Here is a 14,869-nt window from a genome sequence, read left to right on the forward strand (position 1 = left end):
TATATAAATAATATAATATAAAGAGGGTTGCACACCAAAAGTATGTGCCGTTTCTTTCTAATTTCCAAGAACAAGGAAATACAGATAATTCTCAAGCACAGGTTACTTGTGTTTCTCAACAACACAGTTACCCTCGCTCCGTCCGTTTTGTGTAGCATGTGGCATAGCCATCTTTGGGAGTATGTTCCAGGCAAAACAGCACTTCCCAGGGATAATCTAATGGTAAAATGGCGTCCACGAAGAGAATTATTGAGGTTTGGGAACATCCAGAAGTGACTTGGCGCTAAATCTGGTGAGTAAGATGGGTGTATCAGAAGTTCAATACCGTGCACAACAAAAATGAGGTCACAACATTAACACGGTGTGACTTTGCATTGTCCATGTGGGGGATGAAATTGCCATTTTCCATTTGTAAACGCATACCACAAGTAGGCGTTTATAGAATCACTTCCAGCGATGGTGACAAATGTAGCAGGAAAGTACTTCGTAGGGAACAAGCACGAATAGATGGTAAGTCGTCCCTGTGATTTTTTTCAGCATCAGCAATAAACTGCACTTTTACAGCACACACACACACGCTACTCGCCTATCCTTCCAAACTTGAGGAAACGGAAGTTTGACAGAATACTAAATACTATGATAGCTAAATTCTAATAATCTTTTAAATGGTAAACAACTTTCACAACAGACTGAAAATGGTCTATTCTAGCTAAATTTTCTTTCTTTTTAGGTGCCTTCCATTTCAATTCAAGCAGAGCATGTACCATCACCATCTCAGATGTTGTTGAAACTTTTTTTATAGCAACTAGACATGTTTTTAAGAGACCCATATTTTTTTGTTTTGTCGAAAAAATTTTCCCGCCAAGTAATGGGCCATCAAAGACGGGGAGTACAATTTATGAATTTTCAGGGTGTCTATCGGTCACGAAAGTCACGAAAAAGTCACGAAATCAGAAAACGGTCATGAAAGTCACGAAAAAGTCACGAAATTTAGATTTTGGGTCACGATTTCTTTTAACTGTACAAATACAAGTAGAGACTGGAAAATTTTGATTCACCGCCAAAAATGTCTATGGCCGGTTTGAGACGTTATCATATCGCAAGCAAATCATGCTTCTATCTCATGCATGAAAATTCGGCCTAATCACACCCAAATTCGCTCTTGAGATTGTCCTTCAGCTGGCATCAATGAGTAGTGGCGATGCAAATCGCATCGCATCGCCTAAACCACCAGCGCATCTAACCAGTTTATTCAGCTGCCGCGAAAAGTTAACTAATAGAAGTACCTAACTACTACTTCAGAGATTTTCTCTCTAGGCGTGCACAGATTTTGTGCGTATTACAGATTCTTCTGTATTCCCGTTAAAAATGTGTTCCGTTAAGTGGATCGAAAATTCAAAGGTAATTGGAAGAGCGATAGAGATGATGCCTTTCTTAAAGAAATATGTCAATCACACAAAATTTCCACGTTCTGCAGAAGTTTTTAGCAGACGACCAGCTACAAGCAAAACTTTTATTTCTGTAAGCGGTAGAATTGGATCTAGAACACTATCTGACAGATTTTCAATCGGACAAGCCTCGTTTACCATTCATGTGTGACGAACTATATTTTGTGGTCCGCAGTATTGATAATCGCTTCTTGAAAAAGAGTGTAATGTTTTCTGTTAAAACAGCCAAGTAACTGAGCTCTGGACGTGACAAGGACAGTGAATCTTCTGAATGTTAGATCAGTGGATATGATGTAACAGCAGCATGCAAAGGAATACGAGAATTTGAAGTTATATATATATATATATTGCAGAAATTTTCTCGTTTCTTTGTTTTTACACCATTACCAGAAATCACCATTGCGCATGGTTATGGTGAGAATATCATCATGTCTTTCTGTGCATGTGGTGACAAATAGTTCTTTGAGAAATTCTCGTATTACTAGTACTGTACAAGAACTGGCCTTGAAAAGCCATGTAGCTTACGACGAAGCAGAGAAAATTAAGAAAACTTATACAGTGCAGCCCACTTATAACGAACTCGGAAATTGCGAATTATTGAATATTACGAACATAAATGAAATCCCCGTCACATCGCCTATGTAAAACATGGAAGAAATGACTGTATATTACGAACAATATTTTCCGTAAAGACCGCTTATAGCGAAATTTACAGAACGGAATCATGCTTTCCTCTCTTCTGCTCGTGGATAACTCAGGTAACGCAAAACTGGTTTTCATAGCTGTTGTCGCTGTGCAAACCAGGCTTGACTCACTCCTCCTCCTCCCATGCAAATCATCTTCGTGATGAACCTAATGCCATTGCTATAAATGCGGTGGAAGAGGCTGTTGATCCTGGAACTTGGAGTGAATTCCACGAAGCAGCGACACAGGGAATTACGTTTGTCTAGTCGCTGCAGATGATGCGCTTGTAACTGAGGATCCCGATGGTGATAATTCTATAGTGGAAAGTGTGAGGGAAGCTACGAAGGAAGATGAAGCAGATTCTGGTGATGAGGGAGAAGTAGAAAATGTGAAACAACCCTGAGTTCCAAAGAAGCAATCCAAAGTTTGAGAAACTTGCAACGCTATCTTTTCAAACACAGCAACACGCTGCCGGATAATGCATTTCGGGCATTTGAGGAAGTGGAAGCGGCGGTGCTACGAACAGCGGGAGTTCAATTACAGACTTCTTCAAGCGTAATTGAACAGGTAGGAAGAACTGTAGTATGTACGATAGGCAAGATAACAATCAAATTTTCTTCAGATGTAATGTTATACTGCTGTATATTCTTTTTTAAACATATCTGCTTGTTATCTAATTCTTTGTTTTTTCCATAAGTCGGAAAATACATGAGTTTGTTTATAACGAAGTTCGGATATAAAGAACTCATTGTGTTGGTCCCTTGAAATTCGTTATAAGTGGGCTGCACTGTATATCACCGTGTAAAAAACGGCATATTCAAGAAGTGTGTAAGTCGTTTAATTAGAAAAAGGCAGGTTAGATATATTTCTTACGAAAATGTTCAATTATAATGAAAAACTTGTGAATTTTCTAAACGTATACTTACAATGTTCTATGGAGATAGTGCTGTAGAAAAAGGATTTTCTTGTTAACAAAGAGTGTTTTGTGAAGAACCATTCTAAGCATTCTTTGATGTCCCAACGTTGCGTATATTGTACTGTACTATCCATTAAAGGCTTAAGGTATTGGAACAAAATCTTTGATCATGGTTATGAGAAATGAATCGTTGAAAAGAAATGAAAACTTTGAAGGTGAAGCAAAAGCGAGATGATGAACACGAACAACAAAAGAAAATCCAGACAGAAGCAGGATACTTTAAAGAGTTGAAGTCGAAGAAAAGGAGATTGCTACAACAGATCGAAGAGGAAGTTGCAGCACTTCAGAAGGAAATCGAAAAGCTCAAAAAAGGGTAAAACAATATTAGCCAACTTGAAATAGGATAGAATCCATCAGTACAACTGTTTACAATCAGTATGACATTTTTTAAGGATTGCTAATGATTTGTCAATATAGGTACATCATGTGTGTTTAGATATGTAATTTTAAGATTAGTGGATTTGTGAGAGTTTGCTGTTGGTTAGTTACCGAACAGAATAGACTATACTGTATACAGTAAACATACTGAAAGTGATGTGAGAAGACACCGAATTTTTATCGCTCCAGAGTACACCCTTTGAAAGTAGAGATAAGATAAAGATAAGTGTTAAAGAATATAGGTGTTCTTAGTTTTTGAATGTTAGGAAATTTTATGGTTTGGTAAAGAAAAAGTCACGAAATTTCATTTTGGAATTTTAATAGACACCCTGATTGTAGAAGACATGGAAAATGGTCAACTTCGGGGCCCCACCATTCAGCTATGGAGACAGATAGAGTTATAATTCTTGTTGTGGTATGTACATAGGGATATAAATAAACTATATTTTATTATAGTTTGGTTTGCGCATGCGTATCTTTTTGTACACAACTTAACAAATAAACGTCAGTTTATCTGAAAAGTCGAAGTTGGCGAATTTTTTTCGAGCACTTCAGGTTCGAATTTTAAAATTCTGTTTTCACGGTTGGTAAGACCGCTGTCAGAAAAAAAAAATTGTATCGCTTCTGTGTGCAACCGTTTCGCCGCAAAAAAATTCGAGAAATTGTAAAATTTTCAAAAGTCGCCATTTTCTCGAAAACACCATATTGTAAAATTCTGAAATTTTGTCAGATGGTTCAACTTTACATGAATAAAAAACATACCAAATATAATTCTCGACCAATGCTTCATAAATTAACTACAGCCTTTTAAAGTAAGCGAAGTTTCGTTAACTTTGATGTTACAGTTGGCAACAATGGAAACAATAAAAGTGCAACGATGTGATGTTGTTTATGGTTCACATTCATTAAATGAAGAATAAAAGGTTTTCCTGATTGCTTTTTATTATTTTGATCAAAAATGGTCTCTGAAATAGTAAAATGAGCCTCCCCCTACTCCTCCGTTTTCTTCAACCGAAGTAATCTGAGATGGAAATTACGATTACGAAACACACAGATTTTAAGTTTACTTGAAACAGCCATCCAATAAATTCAGATGATCTGTAAAAGGCCTGAACTATTACCTCAGTGATGATTTGGAATGCTCCAGACAAAGCCTCAATTAAGTGTGATGTCATTACAGTGATCGAAAATGAACAAAAAGTTAAAAAATCGAAACATTTTCTTACACGTTTCATCAAAGAAATTTATGGACTTTTTAAACAGAACAATCGCAGCATAAGAATGAATCACTCGAAATTTCATAGTATTCGACCAAAGTGGGTTCAGTCCGCAACCTGCGAGAGAAGTGTGTGTGTATTTTGCAAATTTTAAGTTAGCTGCTACTGCGCTGCAACAAATCAAAGGTGCAACCTGTATTGAAGCTGTCATGAGTGACCTGTTTGCTTTAGTAGTATGATCCGTAGAAAATGACAACTGTCTTTTTCAAGAATGTGGTAAATGTCCTGGAGTAGAAGGAATAAGTGTGGAGTCTTTAATTATTGATCCTGATGAAAATAGTGTTACGTATTCCATATGGGAAAACAATGATCTCGTTAAAAAAACTGCGCCACTTTCTGTTTTCGTATCGTATGTTGCTGGTTTAACTGTAAGAATTGTAATTCATGACTACATCAAGAAAATCCAAAGAGAATTAATTGTTACCGAAAAGCATCGTATAAAATTTCAAGATACAAATCCTATTTTACTTCATGTGAAATTCATTGAAAACTAGACTGTTATTCTGCAAAGTGAAATTCAGAGTTATCATCGGATAAACGAGCAAATTTACGGCAGTTATTATTATCAACAACTATCAGTTTTGTTGTAATAAGCGACGACAAAAACACGATTCGGCTCATGTACTTATAGCCATAGACAAGATTCTAAAAATACTCGAAGAAAAGCGAAAATATAGGTTATAGAAAAAGGTTCGAATATGCTAAAAATAAGTGTCTACAATTTCCCAAACCGCGTTAGTGATTTCTGATGGTGCAGCATCCCATTTTAAAAAATCGCTTTCAGATGTTCGAGATGCAGACAGCTCCGACAAAACAGTGGTTTTTCAATGAAACTGGCCATGCAAGTCTCTCTGCGACGGTATTTGGGGGGGGGGGGGTGTAAAGAATGTGGCAACGCGGCATAACCTTAGACGAAAACAGATACACATTATTGAAACTGCAGAATAATTCATGAGTATAGTGCAAGTACAAACTCCGGGTATTACTCTCGTTTTGTTGCCTGGAACTGAATTCGACAATTTCCGGAAATAATAAAAATGAAAGAATGGGAAAGTGTGCGGCCGGTAACTGGTAGTCAACGAAGTCACCTTTGGCTTTCGGAAAATGGCGAAGTTTTTATCAGTAACGAGTCACCATGAATTAACTTCATGCTTCCCCCAAAAACGAGCTTCTGCAATTCAAAATGTAGTTTTAAGAAGCTGCAAAAAGGAACTTTTGTTACATACATATATGATAACTAGTGGTGGGTAACGGAAATATTATGAATAAATCATGAATTACGTGAAGTTGAAGTGCTGTTATGGACCTTCAACAGGGTGCGGGTTTCCAGAAGAGCATAAGAGAAGTGAAAATAAGTGTCTTGTGACTATCGACAGTGTGCTACGAGTTGTGAGTGCACGAACACCTATTGGAGCATCTGCACGATTACATGCTGTTAGCGAAGAAGACACCAAGCAAGCAAATGATTGGTTCATGTGGAAAAAAATAAATAAAAAAATCAGTGAAATTTTGTTTCCGAAGACCATTTTAGGTAAGTGAACTTAAAATTTGTGTGTTTCGTAATCGGGGGAATTCGTGTTACTATTCGGTTCAAAATTCGTATCGTCGCGAATTCTGTCGAGGAATTTGAAGCTTAAAATATACAAAACGATAATCATGCCTGTTGTTCTGTATGGTTGCGAAACATGGTCACTTACTCTGAGGGAAGAACATAGACTGAAAGTATTTGAGAAGAAGATCCTGAGACGAATATTCGGACCCAAGAGGAACGGGAATGGGGAATGGCGGAAACTTCATAACGAGGAACTACATAATTTATACGGTTTACCCAACATTGTTAGGGTCGTCAAGTCTAGGATGCTTAGGTGGGCGGGTCATGTAGCTAGGATGGAAGAAAGTAGAAACGCTTTCAAAGTCTTGAGTGGAAGACCAATCGGAAAACGACCATTAGGAAGACCTAGGCGCAGATGGGAGGACACTATTAAGATGGATCTCGCAGAAATAGGAATAGAAAGTAGAAACTGGATGCAGTTAGCTAAGGATAGAAGTCAGTGGAGAGCTTTTGTGAACGCGGCATTGAACCTCCGGGTTCCATAGGCCATAGTGTGTGTTAGTTAGTTAGTGTTTCGTAATCGTAATTTCCATCTCAGATTACTTCGGTTGAAGAAAACGGAGGAGTAGGGGAGGCTCATTTTACTATTTCAGAGACCATTTATGATCAAAATAATAAAAAGCAATCAGGAAAACCTTTTATTCTTCATTTAATGAATGTGAACCACAAACATCATCAAATCGTTGCACTTTTATTGTTTCCATTGTTGCCAACTGTAACATCAGAGTTAACGAAACTTCGCTAACTTCAAAAGGTTGTAGTTAATTCATGAAGCATTGGTCGAGAACGATATTTGGTGTTTATTATTCATGTAAAGTTGAACCATCTGACAAAATTTCAGAATTTTAAAATATGGTGTTTTCGAGAAAATGGCGACTTTTGAAAATTTTACAATTTCTCGAATTTTTTTGCGACGAAACGGTTGCACACAGAAGCGATACAATTTTTTTTTTTCTGACAGCGGTCTTACCAACCGTGAAAACAGAATTTTAAAATTCGAACCTGAAGTGCTCGAAAAAACTTCGCAAACTTCGACTTTTCAGATAAACTGACGTTCATTTATTAATTTATGTAGAAAAACATACGCATGGCAAACCAAGTTATAATAAAATATAGTTTATTTATATCCCTATGTACATACCACAACAAGAATTATAACTCTACCTGTCTCCATAGCTGAATGGTGGGGCTCCGAAATTGACCATTTTCCATGTTTCTACAATTCATAAATTGTACTCCCCGTTTTTGATGGCCCATTACTTGGCGGGAAATTTTTTTCGGCGAAATAAAAAAATAAGGATATCTTAAAAACATGTCTAGTTGCTATATAAAAAAAAGTTTCAACAATATCTGAGATGGTGATGGTACAATTTTACTTTTTTTTTTTTTCTTTCTTCCTGAGTTGAAATGGAAGGCACCTTTAACGATATGTGGCAATTTTATTTTCAAACTCAGAAGGTACGGAAGGAAAGAGAAAGTTTCTCCCGCAGTGTTACCTTTGACATTAAAAGTTGATTTTTTATCCCCCGCCAAGTGAACTTTGTGGTGGACAAACACCGTGCTCGTGGGTTTTCTCGGGGTACTCCCGTTTCCTCCCACTTTCTTCATTCCACCATTTCACTCATCTCTCATTATCACCGTCTCCTTTAGCCTAACCGGCATAACCGTGGGACGTAAAACTTACAGATTTCATTTCATTTCATTTTTGATTTTTTATGTATAAGTGTTCCGTTATACTATCGGTGCCATGAGGGATGAAGGGAGCGCTTCTGGAAAATTGTGTAATATATAGGTTTGAGACATAATATTACTTGTAACCCTGTTGATGATGGACTTTTTGGTTGATAACTTCCCGAGGCCATAAGAGATGAGATTTACTGATTAAAAGTAAGATCTGAATCACTTCTTAGGTTTTTTCCGAGGCAGGCATGTGCTATCGACAGCGGGACACTTGTCAACGCAAGAAAATTAAAACGTTCACTTTATTGGTTTTTCTCATCCAATTTTGGTGAAAAGGACATAGTTAGCAACATCGAAACAGTCTTATCGTTATTTTCGACTCAGAGACACAAAAGTTAGTTTTGTCTTCGTATGTGTGTGTGCCTAAAACAATGACTCTTTGTTCAAAAAGTTGCTGAGAGACTTTTACTGCGTACGTTCTTACGAGGGTAAAAAGTCACGAGTTTCCCCCAGTTGCCCAAAAGACACCTGAGCCAGTTCCTGATTGGACAATTGTTGGTAATCAACCAACAGTGGACATTGTTTCATTAAGCAGGTAGTTGCTGGTCAGGTGACGTAGGGTGACCAGAAGAAGCGCAAATCAGTCGGGAAGCGACGGATCAACCCTCCACCACGGGGAAGTCGTGTGTGGAATAGCCCGACGAACGATCATTAGAAAATTTGCATAAGCTATTAAGTCCAGTGTGAGTTGAAGGCAAGACTACTCCATATTATTGTTCATAAAGAATATATATATATAATTGTGCCGAGTGAAGAATACTGTTTCAACTATTAAGTAACTGTGAAAGAAGAACCCCCATCAGTTGCTATAGTGTGCAAGAAGTTTATTGGAAGTTTGCGAAATTGTCGGAAGATCGTTTGATTGTGCAGTCCAACAGGACACATTACGCCACGGACCGCTATCTGGGGGAAGTCGTAAGTAGTGTTAATTTGTTCTAAGTCAGCGACAGAGGAACTCAGTGATGTAACTACTCAAGAATTGCATTAATCCAAGATCGTGTTAAAGAAAGAAAAAAAAAATGTACATACAGTCAGCACGCCAACTACGGATTTGTTAACTTAGAAGAAAAAAGAAAAAAAAAACGTACGATTCGTTATACGTAATTTACTTTCACATAAGCCACTTTCATCAAAAGTTAATTCGTATATTTTGTTTTATCAGTCTTTAAGAAAGGAAAGAAAAAGAGTTAGCTAGCGAGAATAGTAAAGTTTGTTTAATATATTTTATTTGTACGGCCGTACAATAATTACATATTGTAAAATATTGTCATTTTGTGTGTGTGTGTGTGTGTGTTCGTATGCATTCAGTATTATCAAACTACAGTAATTATAGAGAAATGTAATGTAAGTAACCCCAGAATTGAAAATATGATTATTTAAATGTAGATTTTGTTTACGTAATCATTTAGTGTTGAATTTAAAGACCCCTTATACCGCGAGGACGTAGGTTGTGGTATGTGCTTCTGGTAATTAGTAGAAGCAGTAAGCTATCCCTCGCATCGAGCGTAAAAAAGGAAAGATGAAAGCGGATAAAATTAATTTTCGCAAATAGATAACTTAGACATAGCTGAACACGGTGCGTGCCAACTCTCATCTAAATACTCCCAAGTTTAGGTGACAGTTGGCAAAGCATGGTATTTATCCTGGTGGGGGAGATGATTGGGAGATTCATATGTTTATTACGTCTTGGCTTCGAGTGCAAGGGTAAATAGACATAGCTTTCCATGTCAGCGATGACATATGTCCACTGTCAATCAAACCCGATGCCACATGTGTTAGTCAATTGCCTACGTGATAAGGAACTGGGTGGAAATAAAAACATATATAATACTACTAGTAACATTGAATATTGTTTCATTACAGGTGAGATTATCAAAGATTCTAAACGTAAAAAAGGAGAAAATCACCACCTTGCGTGAGATGAATACAGAAGCTGAGAAAAAATCCTCTTTTGGAGAAGTAATTTCTGAAGAGTTTCGACACCGTTATGCTGGAGTCGTTATGGAGCTGTCTAAGTTAAATAAAGATCTACGAGAGTATTTAAGTGGAGTACAACAATATTGTCTGGAGGTAGGTATTCCTTGTTCTAATACATGTTGCATGAAAATTTGCATTTGTAATTTAAAGTATTAATAACAAGTGTCAATAAAATACCGTGTCCGCTCAAAAATTATAGTAAAAGTTCACAATATTAAGGAAAGAAAACTGACCAAAGTATGAAATGTATATTATTAACCCTTTCCGGTACCTGGTTTTTTGGGCTATTTTTTAGGCTTTCAGTCAAGCAGCTACTGCATCGTCACTACTGCATCGTCGTCGTCGTTTTATCCTAGGATCATGGTTCATACCTCATTCTCTTCAGAATGGAGCTGGCTTTCAAATGATACCACTTGCATGCTCATACCATATACCAGGAGCGGGAAAAATTATGTCAAAGGGAAAATTTTGGAGGGAATTTTTTTTCTCGCACTTTGGGCCCCTCTGGAGCGACCCTGTGTGAACGTAAAAAAAATCTAAATAAATCTAAAAAAAAATCTGATAAATAGTACTTGGAATGTGTGTGCCAAATTTCAAGTTTCTATCTTGAATACCAAGGGCGGGAGAAATTTTATCAGGAATTCCCACCATGCCCCAAATTACCGTAAAACACCATGATCTCAGGTAAAAAATTTCCTGAGACATCCCTAATTATCCTAGGGTCATGTTTCGACCATCATTCTCTTCAGCTTAGAACTGCCTTTCAGGCGGTATGACTCACGTGTCTTCATCATGTCTCTAAGGCGGGAAAGTGAGGAAAAACGGGATTTTTTGGGTCTAAATATCCTTTTTTCAACTTTTAGCCCCACCTGGACCCCCCTGTTTTAACGCAGAGATCTGAAAAAAAATCTGGTAAATACTACTCGGTAGGCTGAATGTTTATGCACAATTCCAATTTTCCAGGTGCAAAAGTAAGCCCGCCAAAAAAAAAAAAAATATACCGACAATGTCCCATATTCCCGTATACAGAGGGAAATTTTTAAACATTCCCTGAGACATCCCTAATTACCCTAGGGTCATGTTTCGACCGAAAATGTCCAAAATTCCCCTATACAGAAGTATATTTTGGTAAAAATTCCCTGACACTTCCCTAATTACCCTAGGGCCATGTGTCGCATATCATTCCCTTCAGAATAGAACTGCCTTTCAGGCGGTACCATTCACTTGTCTCCATCATGTATCTAAGGCGGGAAAATGAGGAAAAACGGGATTTTTGGGTAAAAATATATCTTTTTTCAAATTTTTGACCCTCTGGATCCCCCCCCCTGTTTTAACGCAGAAATCTGAAAAAAAAATCTGATAAATACTACTCGGTGGACTGCATGTTTGTGCAAAATTTCAATCTTCTACGTGCAAAAATAAGCCCGCCAAAAATACTTTACATAACCCCCCCCCCCAAAAAGTATTACACGAAAATATAAATTTTAGACTTATGACGTCATCACCTCCTATGTCTCGACGCAGGAAGGTGTGAAACCATACGTAATGTCTTCTGCAATGCTTCTGGACTTGAAAAAACAAAACAAAACAAAAAAAAAAAAGACGAAAAAGCTCAAATAGGAGAGTTATAACGCAATGCACCATGAAACACCCCGTATGGTACAAATTGTACCATAAGATCCCCAAAGGGTTAATACTTGCGTAACACTTTCGGCAATGTGACTTCCCTTCATCAGAGGCGTTATGAAAGAATCCAAGAATAGCAACTTAAATAAGCACAAAAAGTGAAAGGAAGACACGCTCATTGTTCACAGGGTTGGGTACTATCAGTCGTTTTCGATTATTTTAATATGTTCACGTATCCCCCTCTCCCTTTGGCGGGAGCTCATGTGGTTCGGATTCCACGTTAATCAGTAGGTCCACGTCTCATATAGCCTCGCTGCTGAAAGGGACGCTAAACTAAAATCAACTCAACTCAACCCCCTCTCCCTTTCTTGCCGAAAATGTCTAAAAATGTAAGTGAGGCCAGGGTCCACTAATATACCAATAATCAATGTAGCAATCTAGTAATAATTAGCTGCCAAATATATTTTTACATTTCATCTCTCTTGCTGAAAATGTCCTAAACATCTAAATTAGGTCAAGGTCCACTAATGAATCAAAAATGTTCAAAATCGGTGCAGTGGTCTAGGAGAAGTTAACCGTCAAACATATTTTTACATCTCATCCCATTACCGAAAGTGTGCTAAACATCTAAGTTACGCCAGAGTTCACTAATGTATCAAAAATCGTCAAAATCGGCAGCGCTCTAGAAAAAATTAGGCGTCAAACGTATTTTTACATCTCACCGCTTTTGCCGAAAATGTGCTAAAATTCTAAGCTAGTCCAGAGCGCACTCCTTTATCAAAAAATCATCAAAAATCGGTTACGAGTTAGCGAGCAAACATCATTACTTTTCTTTTTATTTATATAGGTTAGTGAAAGTATTTGAGAACAAAATGCTGAAACGAATATTTGGACCCAAGAGGAACGGGAAGGGGGAATGGCGGAAACTTCATAACGAGGAACTACGTAATTTATACGGTTTACCCAACATTGTTAGGGTCGTCAAGTCTAGGAGGCTTAGGTGGGCAGGTCATGTAGCTAGAATGGAAGAAAGTAAAAACGCTTTCAAAGTCTTAACTGGAAGACCAGTCGGAAAACGACCATTAGAAAGACCTAGGCACAGATGGGAAGACAATATTAAGATGGATCTTGCTGCAGAGATAGGAATACAAAGTAGAAACTGGATGCAGTTAGCTAAGGACAGAAGTCAGTGGAGAGCTTTTGTGAACGCGGCGTTGAACCTACGGGTTCCATAGGCCATAAAGTTAGTTAGTTAGTTAGATAGTGTAAGATCAATAAGAAGTCATCGTAGAATTTGGTAATCTATCCTATTGGTTGTTCTAACGTATTCATCCGTTTATAGTCTTTATACCTTTGTTTCATACACGCTACAGTAGAATTTTCTGTTTGTCTTGCCATTATGTTTTTTTAACCACATTTACATAGTTTTAAAGATAAAGGAATTATGCAGTATGCCCTTGTTTCTGAAACTTCCGTGTATCAGTGTTTGTTTGTTTTGTTCCATTTTTTGTGGATATTTTTGCCATTGAGCAGCTACTTTCGCTAATAATTTGATTTAATTTTGCTTTGGTACAGTTTTAAATTTCATATATGAACCGAAATAACAATTTGTAACGAGTTATACTTAAGTTGAAAGAGTTGCTGACAACTGTTTGTTGCAAGCAGAAATTATAGTTGTTTATATCTGAATTTTGATAGTGTGTACGTACGCTTGACTAATAAAATTTAATCAGTTCGTGTTTTTAATATTGTAATATGCTGAACAGAAATGAATTAACGGTTGACTAGTCGGTAGCTTTCGGGAGACATTGATTTGAGGTCTAATGAGTGGAGAAAGTAATCAATTTTATATTCCATCAAATCCCCTATAAGTGCAAATTCAATTAACTGAGTTAAGAGATGCACGACTGGACCGCGACTCGAACTCGCCAACAACCACGTCACGTAGTTCCCTTTCTGAACAGTCACACATTTCAATACTCTTGAGGGCGGTGCTCGACCACTCAGACCATATAGATCGTACCACAACCTTTGTTGTGTCAGAACAGCTCGAACTTATTTTCAATCTTTATATATTGATTTCGCGCCTCTAGAAGACGGTTTAAAACTCAAGTAAAGCGAATGGTCTAGCAATGCTGGTAAAGAAATATCAAAATGGTGACCATAAATAAATAAATAATAATACAAGCTGGTTCACTGCATCCTGGGAAGTCTTTTCCATAACAATTACAGTATACATCACTTGCGAACTTTTTAAAACTCTTTAACGTACTAATGATACTATATATGACTGAAAATTTGGCCCGATATTAAAATCTGTTATTTCCCCATTTATTACATATAATAAAAATTCAATCTCAGAGGTGTTCTATGATGTAAATTCTGGGATGTCCATGGACCACAACCAAGCAGGAGTTGTGGTACAATCCATGTGATCTGAGTGATTGAGCACCGACCCCAAGGCTTATCGAATATATACTGTTAGAGCGCAGAATGGGTGGCTTGGTGGTTGGCTCATCAGTAAGGTATGCGGAGACGCGAGTTCGAGAGTCGGTCCAGTCGTATTTTTTTCACTCTTTGTATATCAGTGAATTGAGCTTACTGTTCTTTACGAAAATATGCAGTGCGTTTGGTGAATATTGTTTCAGGATACGAGGCATTAGGATTCCATAATTAATAATTATGCCCTGCAGGTTAAAGAAGACGGTGAGAAACAGTAACGGCGGTAATGAAATAAACGGCGGAGTGGTGACAAAGGGAAAAGGGGAGAATGGAAATGTTCTTTATGTATATATATATATATATATATATATATATATAGATAGATAGATAGATAGATAGATAGATAGATAAATAAGAAAGAGAGAGAGGAAAAACGAGCTAATAGTTCACAACATCCTGGAAAGCCTTTTCATAATAATTATAATATGCGTCAATTGCAAGCTCTTCAACGTACTAATGATGTTATACGTAGAAGCGAACGAGTTCTATTAATGTGACATTTATTTCGTCTGACCCTTCGTCAATTTCAATTCAATTAAAAAAAAAAAAAAAAAAAAAAAACAGCCGACAGGAGTAATTCTTAAACTTCTAACAATCACAATCTTGTTTCATGATTTTATTATTTTTTAAAACAACAAAGTTACTCTGG

General features: G+C 37.2%; 1 protein-coding gene across 2 annotated transcripts in view; it reads left to right on the top strand.

Moving 5' to 3' along the window:
• Positions 1–14,869, top strand: part of LOC145680631 (protein lin-9 homolog) — a 65,363-nt gene that overhangs the window by 37,943 nt on the left and 12,551 nt on the right. For both annotated transcript variants that reach the window (XM_081751321.1, XM_081751322.1), the window contains exon 7: positions 9,979–10,185. In XM_081751321.1, coding sequence (XP_081607447.1) covers positions 9,979–10,185 — 207 coding nt within the window. The remainder of the gene's footprint in view (positions 1–9,978; positions 10,186–14,869) is intronic.

The sequence above is a fragment of the Thermobia domestica genome, chromosome 3 (assembly GCF_964235325.1).
Source record: "Thermobia domestica chromosome 3, izTheDome1.hap1.1, whole genome shotgun sequence".
NCBI classification, from domain to species: domain Eukaryota; kingdom Metazoa; phylum Arthropoda; class Insecta; order Zygentoma; family Lepismatidae; genus Thermobia; species Thermobia domestica.